Raw genomic sequence first — 23,432 nt, 5'->3', positions numbered from 1 at the left:
GATCTGCACATCCAAACATAGACACAGTGTGAACAGGTGCTGAACCCAGAGTCGCCAACTCGTATATATTTAAGTAAATAGGGCAGCACACTGCAGCGCCAAAACATGCAAACTTGAAAACACAAAATTTGAACTGCATTACTGCACTGAAAATATGAAAAATGAGAGCTTTTAGCGCATAAAAATGGCCAATTTTATGTGTACCTCGTAGCCACGATAAGGCATCTCTCTTATACGAGGCCCTACGCTTGACCTACCTCTCTGAGAATAAACGTCTCCATCTGAATGGGTACATGTGAAACCTCTCCTTGGACTCAAATTCTCTCTCACTGTGGAGGGGTATTGGACCTATTATAATTAAAACACCTGAAGCTAGGAGGCGGGGAGTGCACGATCAGAAGGCTAGAGAATACATTTCAAAAAACCTGATCTGCACATCCAAACATAGACACAGTGTGAACAGGTGCTGAACCCAGAGTCGCCAACTCGTATATATTTAAGTAAATAGGGCAGCACACTGCAGCGCCAAAACATGCAAACTTGAAAACACAAAATTTGAACTGCATTACTGCACTGAAAATATGAAAAATGAGAGCTTTTAGCGCATAAAAATGGCCAATTTTATGTGTACCTCGTAGCCACGATAAGGCATCTCTCTTATACGAGGCCCTACGCTTGACCTACCTCTCTGAGAATAAACGTCTCCATCTGAATGGGTACATGTGAAACCTCTCCTTGGACTCAAATTCTCTCTCACTGTGGAGGGGTATTGGACCTATTATAATTAAAACACCTGAAGCTAGGAGGCGGGGAGTGCACGATCAGAAGGCTAGAGAATACATTTCAAAAAACCTGATCTGCACATCCAAACATAGACACAGTGTGAACAGGTGCTGAACCCAGAGTCGCCAACTCGTATATATTTAAGTAAATAGGGCAGCACACTGCAGCGCCAAAACATGCAAACTTGAAAACACAAAATTTGAACTGCATTACTGCACTGAAAATATGAAAAATGAGAGCTTTTAGCGCATAAAAATGGCCAATTTTATGTGTACCTCATAGCCACGATAAGGCATCTCTCTTATACGAGGCCCTACGCTTGACCTACCTCTCTGAGAATAAACGTCTCCATCTGAATGGGTACATGTGAAACCTCTCCTTGGACTCAAATTCTCTCTCACTGTGGAGGGGTATTGGACCTATTATAATTAAAACACCTGAAGCTAGGAGGCGGGGAGTGCACGATCAGAAGGCTAGAGAATACATTTCAAAAAACCTGATCTGCACATCCAAACATAGACACAGTGTGAACAGGTGCTGAACCCAGAGTCGCCAACTCGTATATATTTAAGTAAATAGGGCAGCACACTGCAGCGCCAAAACATGCAAACTTGAAAACACAAAATTTGAACTGCATTACTGCACTGAAAATATGAAAAATGAGAGCTTTTAGCGCATAAAAATGGCCAATTTTATGTGTACCTCGTAGCCACGATAAGGCATCTCTCTTATACGAGGCCCTACGCTTGACCTACCTCTCTGAGAATAAACGTCTCCATCTGAATGGGTACATGTGAAACCTCTCCTTGGACTCAAATTCTCTCTCACTGTGGAGGGGTATTGGACCTATTATAATTAAAACACCTGAAGCTAGGAGGCGGGGAGTGCACGATCAGAAGGCTAGAGAATACATTTCAAAAAACCTGATCTGCACATCCAAACATAGACACAGTGTGAACAGGTGCTGAACCCAGAGTCGCCAACTCGTATATATTTAAGTAAATAGGGCAGCACACTGCAGCGCCAAAACATGCAAACTTGAAAACACAAAATTTGAACTGCATTACTGCACTGAAAATATGAAAAATGAGAGCTTTTAGCGCATAAAAATGGCCAATTTTATGTGTACCTCGTAGCCACGATAAGGCATCTCTCTTATACGAGGCCCTACGCTTGACCTACCTCTCTGAGAATAAACGTCTCCATCTGAATGGGTACATGTGAAACCTCTCCTTGGACTCAAATTCTCTCTCACTGTGGAGGGGTATTGGACCTATTATAATTAAAACACCTGAAGCTAGGAGGCGGGGAGTGCACGATCAGAAGGCTAGAGAATACATTTCAAAAAACCTGATCTGCACATCCAAACATAGACACAGTGTGAACAGGTGCTGAACCCAGAGTCGCCAACTCGTATATATTTAAGTAAATAGGGCAGCACACTGCAGCGCCAAAACATGCAAACTTGAAAACACAAAATTTGAACTGCATTACTGCACTGAAAATATGAAAAATGAGAGCTTTTAGCGCATAAAAATGGCCAATTTTATGTGTACCTCGTAGCCACGATAAGGCATCTCTCTTATACGAGGCCCTACGCTTGACCTACCTCTCTGAGAATAAACGTCTCCATCTGAATGGGTACATGTGAAACCTCTCCTTGGACTCAAATTCTCTCTCACTGTGGAGGGGTATTGGACCTATTATAATTAAAACACCTGAAGCTAGGAGGCGGGGAGTGCACGATCAGAAGGCTAGAGAATACATTTCAAAAAACCTGATCTGCACATCCAAACATAGACACAGTGTGAACAGGTGCTGAACCCAGAGTCGCCAACTCGTATATATTTAAGTAAATAGGGCAGCACACTGCAGCGCCAAAACATGCAAACTTGAAAACACAAAATTTGAACTGCATTACTGCACTGAAAATATGAAAAATGAGAGCTTTTAGCGCATAAAAATGGCCAATTTTATGTGTACCTCGTAGCCACGATAAGGCATCTCTCTTATACGAGGCCCTACGCTTGACCTACCTCTCTGAGAATAAACGTCTCCATCTGAATGGGTACATGTGAAACCTCTCCTTGGACTCAAATTCTCTCTCACTGTGGAGGGGTATTGGACCTATTATAATTAAAACACCTGAAGCTAGGAGGCGGGGAGTGCACGATCAGAAGGCTCGTGTAGTGTGGGGTCTGTCGCTCTCTACCTGTCCTCAATGTGTAGTGAGGGGTCTGTCGCTCTCTACCTGTCCTCAATGTGTAGTGTGGGGTCTGTCGCTCTCTACCTGTCCTCAATGAGTAGTGCGGGGTCTGTGACTCTCTACCTGTCCTCCATGTGTAGTGAGGGGTCTGTCACTCTCTACCTATCCTCCACGTGTAGTGTGGAATCTGTCGCTCTCTACCTATCCTCCATGTGTAGTGCGGGGTCTGTCACTCTCTACCTGTCCTCAATGAGTAGTGCGGGGTCTGTGACTCTCTACCTGTCCTCCATGTGTAGTGAGGGGTCTGTCACTCTCTACCTATCCTCCACGTGTAGTGTGGGGTCTGTCGCTCTCTACCTGTCCTCCATGTGTAGTGCGGGGTCTGTCACTCTCTACCTGTCCTCCATGTGTAGTGCGGGGTCTGTGACTCTCCACCTGTCCTCCATGTGTAGTGAGGGGTCTGTCACTCTCTACCTATCCTCCACGTGTAGTGTGGAGTCTGTCGCTCTCTACCTATCCTCCATGTGTATTGCGGGGTCTGTCACTCTCTACCTGTCCTCAATGAGTAGTGCGGGGTCTGTGACTCTCTACCTGTCCTCCATGTGTAGTGAGGGGTCTGTCACTCTCTACCTATCCTCCACGTGTAGTGTGGGGTCTGTCGCTCTCTACCTGTCCTCCATGTGTAGTGCGGGGTCTGTCACTCTCTACCTGTCCTCCATGTGTAGTGCGGGGTCTGTGACTCTCCACCTGTCCTCCATGTGTAGTGAGGGGTCTGTCACTCTCTACCTGTCCTCCATGTGTAGTGAGGGGTCTGTGTTGTGAATTCTGTGGCTGAATTCACTCCTGTGGTCACAAGTGGTACTGCAGCTTCTGAGCTTCCTCCCTCAGGTGTTCTGGTGAGCTCGTTAACTGCTTCATTACTTAACTCCGCCTGATGCTGCTATCCTTGCTCCTTGTCAATGTTTCAGTGTTGGATCTGAGCTTCTCCTGATTGTTCCTGTGGCCTGCTGCTCTGTATAGCTAAGTGCTTTTTTGCTTTTTTGTTGCTTTTTTTCTGTCCAGCTTGTCTTTTGTTTTGCTGGAAGCTCTGAGACGCAAAGGGTGTACCGCCGTGCCGTTAGTTCGGCACGGTGGGTTTATTTTGCCCCCTTTGCGTGGTTTTGCTTTAGGGTTTTTTGTAGACTGCAAAGTTCGCTTTACTGTCCTCGCTCTGTCCTAGAATATCGGGCCCCACTTTGCTGAATCTATTTCATCCCTACGTTTTGTCTTTTCATCTTACTCACAGTCATTATATGTGGGGGGCTGCCTTTTCCTTTGGGGAATTTCTCTGGGGCAAGTCAGGCCTATTTTTCTATCTTCAGGCTAGCTAGTTTCTTAGGCTGTGCCGAGTTGCCTAGGTAGTTGTTAGGCGCAATCCACAGCCGCTTTTAGTTGTGTTTAGGATAGGATCAGGTGTGCAGTCTACAGAGTTTCCACGTCTCAGAGCTCGTTCTTGTATTTTTGGGTATTTGTCAGATCACTGTGTGCGCTCTGATCGCTAAGCACACTGTGTTTCTGGATTGCCTTCATAACACCTGTCATTAGCAAACATAACAGTACAAGGAGCCAGACTAATGATTCTCAATAGAGGGAAAGAAAAAGTTCTGACATCATTTTTTTTTTTTTTCTGCTCTGTGTTCACTTTTTTTTTTTCCCCTAGACATTTGGGTGATTCTGAACACAGGTGTGGACATGGATATTCAGGGTCTGTGCTCTTCAATGGATAATCTCGTTATAAATGTACAAAAAATTCAAGATACTATTGATCAGAAATCTATGTTAGAACCAAGAATTCCTATTCCTGATTTGTTTTTTGGAGATAGAACTAAGTTTCTAAGTTTCAAAAATAATTGTAAGCTATTTCTGGCCTTGAAACCTCATTCTTCTGGTAATCCTATTCAACAGGTTTTGATTATTATTTCTTTTTTGCGCGGCGACCCTCAAGACTGGGCATTTTCTCTTGCGCCAGGAGACCCTGCATTGAGTAGTGTCGATGCGTTTTTCCTGGCGCTCGGATTGCTGTACGATGAGCCTAATTCAGTGGATCAGGCTGAGAAAAATTTGCTGGCTTTGTGCCAGGGTCAGGATGATATAGAAGTATATTGTCAGAAATTTAGGAAATGGTCAGTACTCACTCAGTGGAATGAATCTGCGCTGGCAGCTTTGTTCAGAAAGGGTCTCTCTGAGGCTCTTAAGGATGTCATGGTGGGATTTCCTATGCCTGCTGGTTTGAATGAGTCTTTGTCTTTGGCCATTCAGATCGGTCGACGCTTGCGTGAGCGTAAATCTGTGCACCATTTGGCGGTACTGCCTGAGGTTAAACCTGAGCCTATGCAGTGCGATAGGACTATGACTAGAGTTGAACGGCAGGAATACAGACGTCTGAATGGTCTGTGTTTCTACTGTGGTGATTCCACTCATGCTATTTCTGATTGTCCTAAGCGCACTAAGCGGTCCGCTAGGTCTGCCGTCATTGGTACTGTACAGTCCAAATTCCTTCTGTCCATTACCTTGATATGCTCTTTGTCGTCGTTTTCTGTCATGGCGTTTGTGGATTCGGGCGCTGCCCTGAATCTGATGGATTTGGATTATGCTAAACGTTGTGGGTTTTTCTTGGAGCCTTTGCGGTGTCCTATTCCATTGAGAGGAATTGATGCTACACCTTTGGCCAAGAATAAACCTCAATACTGGGCCCAGCTGACCATGTGCATGGCTCCTGCACATCAGGAAGTTATTCGCTTTCTGGTGTTGCATAATCTGCATGATGTGGTCGTGTTGGGGTTGCCATGGCTACAAACCCATAATCCAGTATTGGATTGGAATTCCATGTCGGTATCCAGCTGGGGTTGTCAGGGGGTACATGGTGATGTTCCATTTTTGTCGATTTCGTCATCCACCCCTTCTGAGGTCCCAGAGTTCTTGTCTGATTATCAGGATGTATTTGAAGAGCCCAAGTCCGATGCTCTACCTCCGCATAGGGATTGTGATTGTGCTATCAATTTGATTCCTGGTAGTAAATTCCCTAAAGGTCGATTATTTAATTTATCCGTGCCCGAACACGCCGCTATGCGCAGTTATGTGAAGGAATCCCTGGAGAAGGGACGTATTCGCCCATCGTCATCACCACTGGGAGCAGGGTTCTTCTTTGTAGCCAAGAAGGATGGTTCGCTGAGACCGTGTATTGATTACCGCCTTCTTAATAAGATCACTGTTAAATTTCAATATCCCTTGCCATTGTTATCTGACTTGTTTGCTCGGATTAAGGGGGCTAGTTGGTTCACTAAGATAGATCTTCGTGGTGCGTATAATCTGGTGAGAATCAGGAAAGGAGATGAATGGAAAACTGCATTCAATACGCCCGAGGGTCATTTTGAGTATCTAGTGATGCCGTTCGGACTTGCCAATGCTCCATCTGTGTTTCAGTCTTTTATGCATGACATCTTCCGTGAGTATCTGGATAAATTCCTGATTGTTTACTTGGATGACATTTTGATCTTCTCAGATGATTGGGAGTCTCATGTGAAGCAGGTCAGAATGGTTTTTCAGGTCCTGCGTGCTAACTCTTTGTTTGTGAAGGGATCAAAGTGTCTCTTCGGTGTGCAGAAAGTTTCATTTTTGGGGTTCATCTTTACCCCTTCTACTATCGAGATGGATCCAGTTAAGGTCCAAGCCATCCAGGATTGGATTCAGCCGACATCTCTGAAAAGTCTGCAAAAGTTCCTGGGCTTTGCTAATTTTTATCGTCGCTTCATCTGTAATTTTTCTAGCATTGCCAAACCATTGACCGATTTGACCAAGAAGGGTGCTGATTTGGTTAATTGGTCTTCTGCTGCTGTGGAAGCTTTTCAGGAGTTGAAGCGTCGTTTTTGTTCTGCCCCTGTGTTGTGTCAGCCAGATGTTTCTCTTCCGTTCCAGGTCGAGGTTGATGCTTCTGAGATTGGAGCAGGGGCGGTTTTGTCACAGAGAGGTTCTGATTGCTCAGTGATGAAACCATGTGCTTTCTTTTCCAGGAAGTTTTCGCCCGCTGAGCGTAATTATGATGTGGGCAATCGAGAGTTGCTGGCCATGAAGTGGGCATTTGAGGAGTGGCGTCATTGGCTTGAAGGAGCTAAGCATCGCGTGGTGGGTTGGCACCTATGGTTCCATCTGTTGAGCCTCCTGCCCCGGTTTTGGTGGAGGGGGAATTGGAGTATATTGTGGAGAAGATTTTGGATTCTCGTGTTTCTAGATGGAAACTCCAGTATCTGGTTAAATGGAAGGGTTATGCTCAGGAAGATAATTCCTGGGTTTTTGCCTCTGATGTTCATGCTTCCGAATTTGTTCGTGCCTTTCATGCGGCTCATCCTGGTCGGCCTGGGGGCTCTGGTGAGGGTTCGGTGACCCCTCCTCAAGGGGGGGGGTACTGTTGTGAATTCTGTGGCTGAATTCACTCCTGTGGTCACAAGTGGTACTGCAGCTTCTGAGCTTCCTCCCTCAGGTGTTCTGGTGAGCTCGTTAACTGCTTCATTACTTAACTCCGCCTGATGCTGCTATCCTTGCTCCTTGTCAATGTTTCAGTGTTGGATCTGAGCTTCTCCTGATTGTTCCTGTGGCCTGCTGCTCTGTATAGCTAAGTGCTTTTTTGCTTTTTTGTTGCTTTTTTTCTGTCCAGCTTGTCTTTTGTTTTGCTGGAAGCTCTGAGACGCAAAGGGTGTACCGCCGTGCCGTTAGTTCGGCACGGTGGGTTTATTTTGCCCCCTTTGCGTGGTTTTGCTTTAGGGTTTTTTGTAGACTGCAAAGTTCGCTTTACTGTCCTCGCTCTGTCCTAGAATATCGGGCCCCACTTTGCTGAATCTATTTCATCCCTACGTTTTGTCTTTTCATCTTACTCACAGTCATTATATGTGGGGGGCTGCCTTTTCCTTTGGGGAATTTCTCTGGGGCAAGTCAGGCCTATTTTTCTATCTTCAGGCTAGCTAGTTTCTTAGGCTGTGCCGAGTTGCCTAGGTAGTTGTTAGGCGCAATCCACAGCCGCTTTTAGTTGTGTTTAGGATAGGATCAGGTGTGCAGTCTACAGAGTTTCCACGTCTCAGAGCTCGTTCTTGTATTTTTGGGTATTTGTCAGATCACTGTTGCGCTCTGATCGCTAAGCACACTGTGTTTCTGGATTGCCTTCATAACACCTGTCATTAGCAAACATAACAGGTCTGTCACTCTCTCCCTGTCCTCCATGTGTAGTGCGGGGTCTGTCACTCTCTACCTGTCCTCCACGTATAGTGCGGGGTCTGTCACTCTCTACCTGTCCTCCACGTGTAGTGCGGGGTCTGTCACTCTCTCCCTGTCCTCAATGTGTAGTGCGGGGTCTGTCACTCTCTCCCTGTCCTCCATGTGTAGTGCGGGGTCTGTCGCTCTCTACCTGTCCTCAATGTGTAGTGAGGGGTCTGTCGCTCTCTACCTGTCCTCAATGTGTAGTGAGAGGTCTGTCGCTCTCTACCTGTCCTCAATGTGTAGTGAGGGGTCTGTCGCTCTCTACCTGTCCTCAATGTGTAGTACGAGGTCTGTCGCTCTCTACCTGTCCTCAATGTGTAGTGAGGGGTCTGTCGCTCTCTACCTGTCCTCAATTTGTAGTGTGGAGTCTGTCACTCTCTACCTGTCCTCAATGTGTAGTGAGGGGTCTGTCGCTCTCTACCTGTCCTCAATGTGTAGTGTGGGGTCTGTCGCTCTCTACCTGTCCTCAATGTGTAGTGAGGGGTCTGTCACTCTCTACCTGCCCTCAATGTGTAGTGAGGGGTCTGTCACTCTCTACCTGCCCTCCTCCTGTAGTGCGGGGTCTGTCGCTCTCTACCTGCCCTCTATGTGTAGTGCGGGGTCTGTCACTCTCTACCTGCCCTCCACCTGTAGTGCGGGGTCTGTCGCTCTCTACCTGTCCTCTATGTGTAGTGTGGGGTCTGTCGCTCTCTACCTGTCCTCAATGTGTAGTGAGGGGTCTGTCGCTCTCTACCTGCCCTCCATGTGTAGTGCAGGGGTCTGTCGCTCTCTACCTGTCCTCAATGAGTAGTGCGGGGTCTGTCGCTCTCTACCTGTCCTCCACCTGTAGTGCACGGTCTTGTTGTCCTCCATGTCAAGCTTCAGACAGAGCTCTGTGGCTATGGAAAGTCCTTCCTGCAATATGAGCTGCCAAAACTAGATCACTTCACAGCTATAAACGCCAGTCAGGAATCACTGACCAAGCATGATGGCGGCAGTGTAAGGCCGGCTTCACACTCAGCGTATGAAAATACGGTCCGTATATTACGGCCGTAATACGCTGAAATGTCCCGAAAATAGTGGTCCGTAGCTCCTCCGTAGGCAGGGTGTGTCAGCGTTTTTTGCGCATGGCATCCTCCGTATGTAATCCGTATGGCATCCGTACTGCGTGGTTTTCTCCCAGGCTTGCAAAACCAACATACCGCTATAGAAATGATCCATGTGTCCCAAAAAGAAAAAAAAATATATATATACTGTCTATATATATATATATATATATATATATATATATGTCATTAGACACATATATGTATATATATTAATATTTATTCCAGCGCTATACAGCTTGAAAGCCGGTAATTCAATTACCGGCTTTTTCTTTCTCCTTCTTAAAACACGACATGATTTGAGACATGGTTTACATACAGTAAACCATGTCTTCTCTCCATTTTTTTTGCAGATTCCACACTACTAATGTCAGTAGTGTGTATCTGCAAAATTTGGCCGTTCTAGCTCTTAAAATAAAGGGTTAAATGGCGGAAAAAATTGGCGTGGGCTCCCGCGCAATTTTCTCCGCCAGAGTAGTAAAGCCAGTGACTGAGGGCAGATATTAATAGCCTGGAGAGGGTCCATGGTTATTGGCCCCCCCCTGGCTAAAAATATCTGCCCCCAGCCACCCCAGAAAAGGCACATCTGGAAGATGCGCCTATTCTGGCACTTGGCCACTCTCTTCCCATTCCCGTGTAGCGGTGGGATATGGGGTAATGAAGGGTTAATGCCACCTTGCTATTGTAAGGTGACATTAAGCCTAATTAATAATGGAGAGGCGTCAATTATGACACCTATCCATTATTAATCCAATTGAATGAAAGGGTTAAATAAAACACAAACACATTATTTAAAATTATTTTAATGAAATAAAAACAATGGTTGTTGGAGTATTTTATTCTACGCCCAATCCAATCACTGAAGACCCTCGTTCTGTGAAAGAAAAAACATAATAAACCAACAATATACTTACCCTCCACAGATCTGTAAAGTCCAACGATGTAAATCCTTCTGAAGGGGTTAAAACATTTTGCAGCCAGGAGCTGTGCTAATGCAGGCTGCTCCTCGATGCAAAACCCCGGAGAATGAGTCTAAATATAGATCAATGATCTATATTTAGCTTCATTTGCGGTGAGGCGCCCTCTGCTGGCTGTTCATAGATCGTGGGAACTTTCCTTGGAGGAGTAGCATTGCATTAGCAAAGCTCCTTGCTGCAAAATGTTTTAACCCCTTCAGAAGGATTTACATCGTTGGACTTTACAGATCTGTGGAAGGTAAGTATATTGTTGGTTTATTTTTATTTTTTTGTCACAGAACGAGGGTCTTCAGTGACTGGATTGGGCGTTAAATAAAAAATTACAACAACCTTTGTTTTTATTTCATTAAAATAATTTTTAATAATGTGTGTGTGTATTTTTTTAACCCTTTCTTTCAATTGGATTAATAATGGATAGGTGTCATAATTGACGCCTCTCCATTATTAGGTTTAATGTCACCTTACAATAGCAAGGTGGCATTAACCCTTCATTACCCCATATCCCACCGCTACACGGGAATGGGAAGAGAGTGGCCAAGTGCCAGAATAGGCGCATCTTCCAGATGTGCCTTTTCTGGGGTGGCTGGGGGCAGATATTTTTAGCCAGGGGCGGGCCAATAACCGTGGACCCTCTCCAGGCTATTAATATCTGCCCTCAGTCACTGGCTTTACTACTCTGGCGGAGAAAATTGTGCGGGAGCCCACGCCAATTTTTTCCGCCATTTAACCCTTAAATATAATAGCTAGAACGCCCAAATTTTGCATATACACACTACTAACATTAGTAGTGTGGAATATGCAAAAAAAATGGTGATATGAGATGGTTTACTGTATGTAAACCAGGTCTCATATCATGTCGGGTTTGTGAAGGAGAAAGCAAAAGCCGGTAATTGAATTACCAGCTTTAAAGCTATCTAGCGCTGCATTAAATATAAATATATATATATATAGGTGTCTCCCTGACATATATATATATATGTATATATACCTATTCTATGTGTATATATCTACTCTAATCTAACCTGTCACTGTGATTTTACTGTACTCTGCGCTGAATTACCGACTTTTCAAAGGAGACCCGTGCGTAAAAATCGGACAGCAATACGGATGTCATACGGATGTTGCGATAAAAAAATCGCATGACACTCGCATGACACTCGCAGACGTTACATCAGTTTTTTCGGTCTGTAAATCGGACCGTTTTTTTCTCACACAAGTGGAAAGGGGCCCTTATAATGATAACAGTACCTTGAGAAAATACATATTAAATAATGGCGTCACCCTACTCTTACCAAGGACTACAGAGAATGGGGGGACATGACTGTGGAGCCACAGCAGCACAACCACTACAAGTCACCTGACACTGACAGACACTTGTCACTTCCACCAGCCAATCAGGGATAAAGGGTGTGGCTTAACGTTTTAATCACAAGAGGTCAAATCAGATTTCTTCTTGTCCGTCTCTGTCCACAGTCATGTTTTGCCATTACCTACAGATAAGATATAGAAGGCACACTGTCTACAAGAAAATGGAGACTTTAGTTTTGTCTGCCGGAAGTTGAGGGCATTATTCCTACTCACACCCCGGTTCTGGCGGAATTGGCGGACGTGTTTCCCAGGTTGAGGCTCCTGGCGGAAGTGCTGGGATGCGGGCTGTCGGTGCCGTGGTGTCCGGCGGCGGGTGTAGTAGGCCGTGTGGCCGGAGTGTGTGAGCGGCGGTTATCGGGCGGGAGGGTTAGTGGCCCGTGGGGCCGGCTGGGAACATGGCCACTCGTCGCCTGACCGACGCCTTCTTATTATTGCGGAACAATGCCGCCCATAACCGGCACATTCTGGCCGAGCAAGTGAGTAACCCCGGCCGCCCGGGGAGCGCGCAGAGCCGCGGAGCGGTGAGTCCCGGCCCCGGGGTGGTGTGTGACCGGGGGAGGTGTGTGGCCTGACACCTGTGTACTGTGTGTGGCCTGACACCCGTGTAACGTGTATGACCGGGGGAGGTGTGTGGCCTGAACTCCCGTGTACTGTGTGTGGCCGGGGGAGGTGTGTGGCCTGACACCTGTGTACTGTGTGTGGCCGGGGGAGGTGTGTGGCCTGACACCTGTGTACTGTGTGTGGCCGGGGGAGGTGTGTGGCCTGACACCCGTGTAACGTGTATGACCGGGGGAGGTGTGTGGCCTGAACTCCCGTGTAATGCCATGTACTGCCATGTACTGTGTAATGAATGTCACCTGGATATATGGAGCAATATACTGTGTATGATACTATACTGTGCAAAGGTTTTCTGCAGGGTGCTCTCATATTGTGTTCTGTGTCCCCATTGGGGCATATGTCCGAAATCCCCCGCATAACTGGGTCCGGACGTATGCGCCAACACGGCTATAGACTATAATGGTGATGGAATAACGAACATGCACTCTGCCGTGCACTTTTTTTCGGCAGTGTACGCCTAGAGGAGGCTGACACTTGGATGTAGTATACTGTGTCTCTGTCTCCTGTAGTGGTTCAACCCTGAAAATGATGCATGTCAGAGCGCACGTTTGTTCTGCCATTACCATTAGTCTGTTGGCCCTGTTAGCACACATGTTCGGACATATGCCCCAATGGGGACACACAATGCAATGTTAAAGCACCCCAATAATGTTATCCATTACCAATACAAAGTGAATCTAATATCAGATCAATGTTTGGAGCGACTTGTCTTTCTTCAAAACCGCATCACTTCTTCTAGGCACACTTGTCACAAGCTCACTGTCTTTGAATGAATTTGGCAGGGAGATTGTTCCAAACATCTTGGAGAACTAACCACAGATCTTCTCTGGAAGTCGCTTGTGCAAACCCTTCCGTCTATTCATGTAATCCCAGAAAGACTGGATGATAAGATTCGGGCAATCCTTGTTCTTCTTTACGCTGAGTATACTTCTTAAAGGGGTTGTCTACTCTCAGGACAACTTCTCAATCTGTATGTTTGGTGCCAATAACATAAATACACTTATTCTCGCCTCCAGTGCCAATTCGTGTTCCTGGGACTCTCGTGTGGTTGTTGTGACACATGATCCTGGCATACAGTCGGCGCTGGCGTTACTGTCCCTGCCTTCAGAAGTATTGAATATCATGTGCCACAAAAAACGCACGAGAGTCCCAGGAATGTAAGTGACTATACGACTGGAACAGTGCCGGTACGGGAGGGGAGTGTAAGTGTGTATATTTTATTGGCACCAAACATTCAGATCGAGAAGGCGTTGTCCTAGTAGTGGAGAGGCCTTTTAACTACATTGGCTGTATGTTTGGGGTCGTTGTTCTGCTGCACAATAAATTTAGAGCCAATCAGATGCCTCCATGATGTCGATGTATCTGCCTGTATTTCTTAGCACTGAAGTCACCATTAATCTGGACCAATTCTCCAACTCCATTTTGCTGAAGTCATCCTCAAACTTTCCAGGACCCTCCCCCAGGCTTCACTGTTGCTTGCAGACTCTCATCATTGTACCAATCTCCAGCCCTTCAGTGAACAAACGGTCTCCTCTTACAGCCCAATATTTCACATTTTGACTCCTCACTTGAGAGCATCTGCTGATGTTATTTTGAACCTCACTTGTTACATTTTTCAACCAAGACCTTTTTTTTTTGCCACACTTCTCCGGACAGTAGATGGGTGGAGCTGGTCCCACTGGTTTCTACCAGTGCTGATGGCACTGCTGGACATCTTTCAATTTCAAAGAGAATTAAACATGTTGTGCCCTTCAACTGCTGGACTAAGTTTCCTTGGTCAACCACTGTGTCTATGGTCGTCAACATGGTCCACTGCTTGGAGTTCTCGATGCTGAGTAATACTAACAGATACCAGTGATGAGCGAATATACTCGTTACTCGAGATTTCCTGAGCACGCTCGGGAGTCCTCCGAGTATTTTTTAGTGCTCGGAGATTTAGTTTTTCTTGCTGCAGCCGAATGATTTACATCTGTTAGCCAGCATAAGTACATGTGGGGGTTGCCTGGTTGCTAGGGAATCCCCACATGTACTTATGCTGGTTAACAGATGTAAATCATTCAGCTGCGGTGAGGAAAACTAAATCTCCAGAGCACTAAAAAATACTCGGAGGACCCCCGAGCGTGCTCAGGAAATCTGGAGCAACGAGTATATTCGCTCATCACTAGCAGATACTTATCCATCATGCAATCCTATCAGGGAGGCGTCTGGCTCCAACTTTTATTCTGCACCAGGACAAATACTCTAAACATACAGTCATTGTCATTTAAAACTATTTTCAGCCTAAAGAAGTACAAGTGGAAGTGAGGATATGGCCCCCAGAGCCCTGATCTCATCATCATTGAATCTATCTAGTATTACACGAAGAGACCGAAACATTTACACAAGCCTCATCCGTAGAAGATCTGTGGTTAGTTCTCCAAGATGTTTGGAACAACCTCCATGCCAAGGTCCTTCAAAAATTGTATATAAAAACAAGCGTACCTGGAAAAAGGGATGCTGATTTGAAGGCATAGGGCGGTCTCCAAATATTGATGTTTTATGAATTTTGTTCATTCACTTTGCGGTTTTGTTAATTGATAAAAAAAAAACTATTACGGTAACACTTTTTAAAGCATTCTTTTCAGCATTTTTTCCACACTTGTCTTTAGACTCTTGCGTAGTATGGTATATATCACCTATATACAAGGAGATATACTGTATACAGTATATATCACCTGTATACAGGGAGCTGTCTGCTGTGTCTTAATGCTGGTATATATAATGCCTCCCTGTGCCTCAGGGTTGTCCTGTCTCCTCCGGTGGCTGTTGATGGTGGGCTGGTCTAGTTACAGGCATCCCTCCATTTGTCTTGTTTGTTGCATGTGTGTCCAGTCTCTTGTCATTCTGGCTTTTCCGTTTTCTTCTGCCTGCTGCTGACGTGCTCCCTTCTGGTCTGAGGCCTGGTGTAGGTGGCAGACGTCTGTGTACGCATGACATACTGACTCGTAAAGTTCTGTTTCTTGCTCCGTTTTGCTTTCTGCTCTGAGGTATTACACTGCTGTGCTATTACAGAACTGTATACAGAGTTATAGTGCAGTATCCCACCCCAATATTTATCAGTGATGCACAGACCAACAGTTAGGCTATGTGCACACGTTGCGGATTTCCTGCGGATCCGCAGCGTTTTTTGCGGTGCAGAAACGCTGCAGATCCGCAAGTGATTTACGGTACAATGTAAATTAATGGTAAAAAAAAAAATGCTGTGCTAATGGTGCGGAAAATTCTGTGCGGAAACGCTGCGGATTAAGAGAAGTAGCATGTCACTTTTTTTTGCGTTTTTGTACCCATTCCATTATAGAAATCCGCAGGGGTAAAAACGCAGTAAATCCGCAGCAAATCAGCATAAAATCCGCACAAAAAAAGCGTCAAATCCGCATCTGCGTTTTCTGCCAAGAGATGCAGAATCCGCACCAAAAATTCCTAAGCCTAATCCGCAACGTGTGCACATGGCCTTACTGTTGTGCTGCTGTAGACAAATAGATGACCCCAAGTCTCCTCACAGACTCCATGGTCCTTTCTTTGGTTACTGTGGTGCCTTTTGTCCCTTTTTCTCTCTTTTTACTGCATGCATTGTTGAATAAAAATCATTTTTGCATTTGGGTTTCATTGAATATTCTGCTGTTTGCCTTCTATAGTCTGTGTTGTAAAGTCTCTTGCTGGCTGCAGAATGAGGATCCACCAGTGAGCTGGTTCTTACCAGAGAGGAGTTACAGTAGTCTGTCTTCTCAGCTTCTCTCAGCTGATTTATGAAGACTTGAAAGTTGAGCTGAAACTTGTGGTCATAAATCAGCTGAGATGAGCTTAGAGGAAGGAAACAGAGTTATAAACTTCCATCAGGACCCGGTCACTGAGGGATCCTTTAATAAATTACATTTTTATTAGCATTCTGTTAATGCTTTTGTACTAATCATCTTGTAAAGACTACAATTAGAAAGGTGAAGCTTCTTGACTGATCTACTTTCAAGGGTAATGTCTTGTACACACTATTTTACTGCCTGGATAAAATGACTACTTAGGCTACGTTCACACTAGCGTTATGCTAGTTTGCGTCGAGTTTGCGTCGGGCGACGCAGCGGCGACGCATGCGTCATGCGCCCCTATATTTAACATGGGGGACGCATGCTTTGTTTGTTGCATTGTGCGACGCATGCGTCTTTTTTGCCGCAAGCGTCGGACCAAGAAAACGCAACAAGTTGCATATTTCTTGCGTCCAAATTTCGGCAAAAAACGACGCATGCGTCGCAAAGCGCAGCGTTTTTCCGTGCGTTTTTGCGTGCGTTGCGTCGCCGACGCAGCGGCGCACGACGCTAATGTGAACGTAGCCTTATCAAGTTAGATCCTGGAGTGCATACATTACTTATCCTGTACTGATCCCGGGTTATATCCAGTACTATACTCCAGAGCTGCACTCACTATTCTGCTGGTGCAGTCACTGTGTACATACATTACGTCACTTATCCTGTACTGATCCTTATAACCTCCTGTATTATACTCCAGAGCTGCACTCACTATTCTGCTGGTGGAATCACTGTGTACATACATTACTGATCCTGAGTTATATCCTGTATTATACTCCTGAGCTGCAGTCACTATTCTGCTGGTGGAGTCACTGTGTACATACATTCATATATTACATTACTTATCCTGTACTGATCCTGAGTTGCATCCTGTATTATACCCCAGAGCTGCACTCACTATTCTGCTGGTGCAGTCACTGTGTACATACATTACATTACTTATCCTGTACTGATCCCGAGTTACATCTTGTATTATACTCCAGAGCTGCACTCACTATTCTGCTGGTGCAGTCACTGTGTACATACATTACTTATCCTGTACTGATCCTGAGTTACATCCTGTATTGTACTCCAGAGCTGCACTCACTATTCTGCTGGTGCAGTCACTGTGTACATACATTACATTACTTATCCTGTACTAATTCCGAGTTACATCCTGTATTATACTCCAGAGCTGCACTCACTATTCTGCTGGTGGAATCACTGTGTACATACATTACATTACTTATCCTGTACTGATCCCGAGTTACATCTTGTATTATACTCCAGAGCTGCACTCACTATTCTGCTGGTGCAGTCACTGTGTACATACATTACTTATCCTGTACTGATCCCGAGTTACATCCGGTATTATACTCCAGAGCTGCACTCACTATTCTGCTGGTGGAATCACTGTGTACATGCATTACTTATCCTGTACTGATCCCGAGTTTCATCCTGCATTATACTTCTGAGCTGCAGTCGCTATTCTGCTGGTGGAGTCACTGTGTACATACATTACATTACTTATCCTGTACTGATCCTGAGGTCCATCCTGTATTATACTCCAGAGCTGCACTCACTATTCTGCTGGTGCAGTCACTGTGTACATACATTACTGATCCTGTACTGATCCTGAGTTACATCCTGTATTATACTCCTGAGCTGCAGTCACTATTCTGCTGGTGGAATCACTGTGTACATACATTACATTACTGATCCTGTACTGATCCTGAGTTACATCCTGTATTATACCCCAGAGCTGCACTCACTATTCTGCTGGTGGAGTCACTGTGTACATGCATTACTTATCCTGTACTGATCCCGAGTTTCATCCTGCATTATACTTCTGAGCTGCAGTCGCTATTCTGCTGGTGGAGTCACTGTGTACATACATTACATTACTTATCCTGTACTGATCCTGAGGTCCATCCTGTATTATACTCCAGAGCTGCACTCACTATTCTGCTGGTGCAGTCACTGTGTACATACATTACTGATCCTGTACTGATCCTGAGTTACATCCTGTATTATACTCCTGAGCTGCAGTCACTATTCTGCTGGTGGAATCACTGTGTACATACATTACATTACTGATCCTGTACTGATCCTGAGTTACATCCTGTATTATACCCCAGAGCTGCAGTCACTATTCTGCTGGTGGAGTCACTGTGTACATACATTACATTACTTATCCTGTACTGATCCTTATAACCTCCTGTATTATACTCCAGAGCTGCACTCACTATTCTGCTGGTGGAATCACTGTGTACATGCATTACATTACTTATCCTGTACTGATCCCGAGTTACATCCTGTATTATACCCCAGAGCTGCAGTCACTATTCTGCTGGTGGAGTCACTGTGTACATACATTACATTACTTATCCTGTACTGATCCCGAGTTACATCCTGTATTATATACCAGAGCTGCACTCACTATTCTGCTGGTGGTGTCACTGTGTACATACATTACATTACTTATCCTGTACTGATCCTTATAACCTCCTGTATTATACTCCAGAGCTGCACTCACTATTCTGCTGGTGGAATCACTGTGTACATACATTACATTACTGATCCTGTACTGATCCTGAGTTACATCCTGTATTATACTCCAGAGCTGCACTCGCTATTCTGCTGGTGCAGTCACTGTGTACATACATTACGTCACTTATCCTGTACTGATCCTTATAACCTCCTGTATTATACTCCAGAGCTGCACTCACTATTCTGCTGGTGGAATCACTGTGTACATACATTACATTACTGATCCTGTACTGATCCTGAGTTACATCCTGTATTATACCCCAGAAATGCAGTCACTATTCTGCTGGTGGAGTCACTGTATACATACATTACATTACTTATCCTGTACTGATCCCGAGTTACATCCTGTATTATACTCCAGAGCTGCACTCACTATTCTGCTGGTGGAGTCACTGTGTACATACATTACATTACTGATCCTGTACTGATCCCGAGTTACATCCTGTATTATACTCCAGAGCTGCACTCAATATTCTGCTGGAGGAGTCACTGTGTACATACATTACATTACTGATCCTGAGTTACATCCTGAATTATACTCCAGAGCTGCACTCACTATTCTGCTGGTGGAGTCACTGTATACATACATTACATTACTTATCCTGTACTGATCCCGAGTTACATCTTGTATTATACTCCAGAGCTGCACTCACTATTCTGCTGGTGCAGTCACTGTGTACATACATTACTTATCCTGTACTGATCCTGAGTTACAGCCTGTATTGTACTCCAGAGCTGCACTCACTATTCTGCTAGTGCAGTCACTGTGTACATACATTACTTATCCTGTACTGATCCTGAGTTACATCCTGTATTATACTCCAGAGCTGCACTCGCTATTCTGCTGGTGCAGTCACTGTGTACATACATTACATTACTTATCCTGTACTGATCCTAAGTTGAAACCTATTTTATACTCCAGAGCTGTGCTCACTATTTTGCAGCCTAAGATGTTAAAAACGTTGTCCAGAATTTTAATATTGACGACCTTTCCTTAGGATAAGGTCATCATAAAAAATAAAACCTGTGAGGGTGTGACGTCCATCAGTAGAGTAAGATTTGCGCTGTATAATGGCTGTTCTCTGATGCTGCAGTTCTGCTGTCATTGACGTGAACGTGATCTGACAGTGCCGAGTTGCTGTTTCCACGCTCTGTACAGTGTTTACAATTTGCCAGGAAACAGATGTTGGGTGTCAGAGCACAACCGATCGGATAGTCACGACTTTTAGGAAGGATAGTCTGTCTTCAGAAAGTCCCAGACAACCTTCTTAAATTTTCCCTGCTGGTTCGGTGTCTGCTCTGGACTTTCTGTGGTGATCTGCATTTTGGGTTGGATCATCTTTATGTAAATTACTATACAATTATATGATAGAGGAAAGCAACTATCCCCCCTTATATTAACCCCTTTAAAACCTTAGGTGTATATTTACTTCTAACGAGGCCTCCTCCTGTTTGCTGCTAGCGATGAGCCCTCAACTTTTCCTGCACGTCAGGTGACATGTGCCCCTAACAGCCAAGGGTGGAATCGCAATCCACCCGCAGCTGTCAATCAATGACATCGGCATTTAGAGGATTGTGCCAAGACCATGGGTTGCCAAGACGACTTGGGGTCTGCAGCAGACCCCTGTGGTCATCATTTCCGGAATGCTATGAGCGCCGCCCAGCAGTCGGAGCTCATAGCAAGTGAGCATTTCTGCTACACAGATGAGGGCTGAAGCCTTGCTGTGTGTAGGACAAGCGATCGTATGATCGCAGCTTCTAGTCTCCCATGGAGGCTATTGAAGCAAGTAACAAGCAAAACCAAAAAAATTGTGGAACTGCACTTTTTTTTTTTTTTGCAATTTCACCAAACGTTGAATTGTTTTCCAGTGCACTATATGGCAAAACCAATGATGTTGTTCAAAAGTACAATTCGTCCCACAAAAAACAAGCCCTCACAAGGCCATATTGGCAGAAAAATTAAAAAGTTATGGCTCTAGGAGGGAGGGGAGCAAAAAACGGAAACTCAATAACAGAAAACCCCACGGTGGTGAAGGGGTTAAAATAACTTCTCACCTAGCTTTTAGAGATGTCTGCCAACAAGCTTGATAGGGAAGCATGGATCCACACCGCAGCCCAGTATGAGAGCCCCCTATCCAGTATATGGACAGGAACTATAAGGCCACGGGCATACCTCGAGTTTTTAGTTAGTATTTTACATCACCACTGTTCATAAGAACAGATGCCTGTATGTGTACTGGGGTTCATCAGTTTATTTTAGGAGCTTCATGCACAGAAGCATTCTATGACGGGGACTCATATGCAGTGTTAATATAGCCTGAGAACTATTAACAGGACAATTATCAACCACCCAGTTGTGAGATGCCAAGTGACATGGTCCTATGTATGATGACTTACAATCGCCGTCACTTTCCCTTCCTATTGGATCTCTATAGTTAGTAGATGTGAAATCTGTAGTCTTTGCCAGCTAGGTTTTAATTTTCTTTTACACTTTTTTTTGCCTTTCCCACTTATTTCTCACAAGGGTATTAGATCATGTGCCCAGGCCTGTCCCGAGAGTTGTGGGGAAAAGTCTGAAACCCTTCTACAAGCTGCTGTTGACAGATGTCATTATGCGACTCTCTGAGTGCACAATGGTGACCTTTTGTGAATCGGCTGTGCACCTTAACTCTTAAACGGTTAAGCTTTTGTTAACTCATCGTCATTTTCCTCTTTATTTTTTCCATCGGCGTAGGCAAGTTAGGGCTAGTATTTTGCTGAATCTGTTGAATTATTCAGTGGCACCATTTCAGGATACATAAAACTTATTGGGCAACTTTTATTAAAGTTTTTTTATCACGATCTCAAATGGGTAAAATTGCAAATTGCTTGAATAAACAAAGAACTTTGACATTTTTATGGAGCAAATTTTTATTTTATTTTTCACTGTTCATTACTAGGGATGAGCGAATAGCTTTGGATAAGGAACCCAGATACCTGGAGCGCCCCTGCTGATCAGCTCTTCGGCTCTGCAGTTGCATGTGTCGCGGCTGTGTGACAAGTACCCAACACACAGGTTCTCCGTGCATGTGTTGTTACTGTCACAGCTCTGTGACACATGTAACTAAACAGCTGAATATCGGGAGCGCTCCAGGTATCCGGGTTTCCGATATAGCTATTTGCATAAGCATTTATCCGAATCTATTCGCTCATCACTATTCACTACCTAGGTTACCGGCCACTGCTGCAGTCTGTGCAGTGTTTCCAAGCTTTTTCTATAAGGGTATGTGTCCACGGGCCATATTACATCCAGAATAGCTGTGGATTGAACGCTGCGTAGAGCCGCAGCGTTCAATCCGCAGCGTCCAGATGTTACAGCATAGTGCAGGGAATTTTATGAAATCCCGTCTCCACTATGCGTGCGAACACGCACCGGCGGCCCTGCGTTTCCGGACATGCGGCGCGTCTTTTTAGAGCGCAGCATGTCCGTTTACCTTGCGGCAACGCTGCGCCGCCGCAAGGTAAAACACAGGGCCCTATGTGTGGGGTATGATGATTCCGGATGTATGCAATGAACATATCCGGAATCATCGCGTCTACAGAAGGGGGCGGCGCTTTCGGCGGAGCGAGTTTTCCACTCCGTCCAAAGCACCAGCCATCCTGAACGTGGACACATACCCTTAGAACTTGTAAGCACTGATCTGAAGCAGGCCGTATGGCTGGAGGTCACTGTTCGTTCTCTGCTAACTCTAGTTTCATTGTTCTCCTCCCTTACTGCCGAGGCAAAGCTCCTCGTATAGCAGTGTCAAACTGTAAGGCAGAGGGTTGCAAGCTCCTGTTCAATTTGGTGTGCAAAAACAAAACTATTAGGGAGAATAAGTATTTGATACACTGCCAATTTTGCAAGTTTTCCCACCTACAGAGAACAGAGAGGTCTGTAATTTTATCATATGAACACTTCAACTGAGAGACAGAATCTAAAAATCCAGAAAATCATATTGTTTGATTATCAAATTACATTTTATTGCATGAAATAAGTATTTGATTACCTACCAGCAAGAATTGTGGCTCTCACAGACCACTGAGTGTGTGGACAGGTGTTCTTTATACAGGTAACAAATTCAATCAATCACACTCCAAGCTCTCCACCATGGCCAAGACTAAAGAGCTGTCTGAGGACACCAGGGACAAAATTATAGACCTCCACAAGGCTGGGATGGGCTACAGGACAATATAAGCAAGCAGTTTGGTGAGAAGGAAACAACTGTTGGCACAATTATTAAAACAAAAATAGAAGAAACACAAGATGACTGTCAAGCTTCCTCGGTCTGGGGCTCCATGCAAGATCTCACCTTGCGGGGTAAGAATGATTCTGAGAAAGGTCAGGAATCAGCCCAGGACTACACAGGAGGACTTGGTCGCTGACCTGAAGAGAGCTGGGACCACTCTCTCAAATATTACCGTTAGTAACACACTACACCGTCATGGATTAAAATCCTGGAGGGCACGCAAGATCCTCCTGTTTACGTCAACACATGTCCAGACCAAACTGAAGTTTACCAATGATCATCTAAATGATCCAGAGGAGGTCAAGTGGTCAGATGAGACCAAAATAGAACTTTTTGGTATCAACTCCACTTGCCAAGTTTGAAGAAAGAAGGATGAGTACAACCCCAAGAATACTGTCCAAACCGTGAAGCATATTGGGGGAAATATACTTTGGAGGTGCCTTTTTGTAAAGAGGACTGAATGACTATTGAAGGGG

General features: G+C 45.0%; 1 protein-coding gene across 2 annotated transcripts in view; it reads left to right on the top strand.

Moving 5' to 3' along the window:
* The first annotated feature begins 11,916 nt into the window (after positions 1 to 11,916).
* Positions 11,917 to 23,432, top strand: part of STX16 (syntaxin 16) — a 29,858-nt gene continuing 18,342 nt past the window's right edge. Inside the window, exon 1 of one of the 2 annotated variants that reach the window (XM_069751235.1) lies at positions 11,917 to 12,226. In XM_069751235.1, the coding sequence (XP_069607336.1) occupies positions 12,101 to 12,226 (126 nt within the window). In that variant the 5' untranslated portion in view covers positions 11,917 to 12,100. The remainder of the gene's footprint in view (positions 12,227 to 23,432) is intronic. The other variant, XM_069751237.1, reaches the window with a different exon arrangement.

Source organism: Ranitomeya imitator, chromosome 2, assembly GCF_032444005.1.
Source record: "Ranitomeya imitator isolate aRanImi1 chromosome 2, aRanImi1.pri, whole genome shotgun sequence".
Taxonomy (NCBI): Eukaryota; Metazoa; Chordata; class Amphibia; order Anura; family Dendrobatidae; genus Ranitomeya; species Ranitomeya imitator.
The sequence above is the reverse complement of the archived record's forward strand: the minus strand, read 5'-3'. Positions and strand labels throughout refer to the sequence as shown.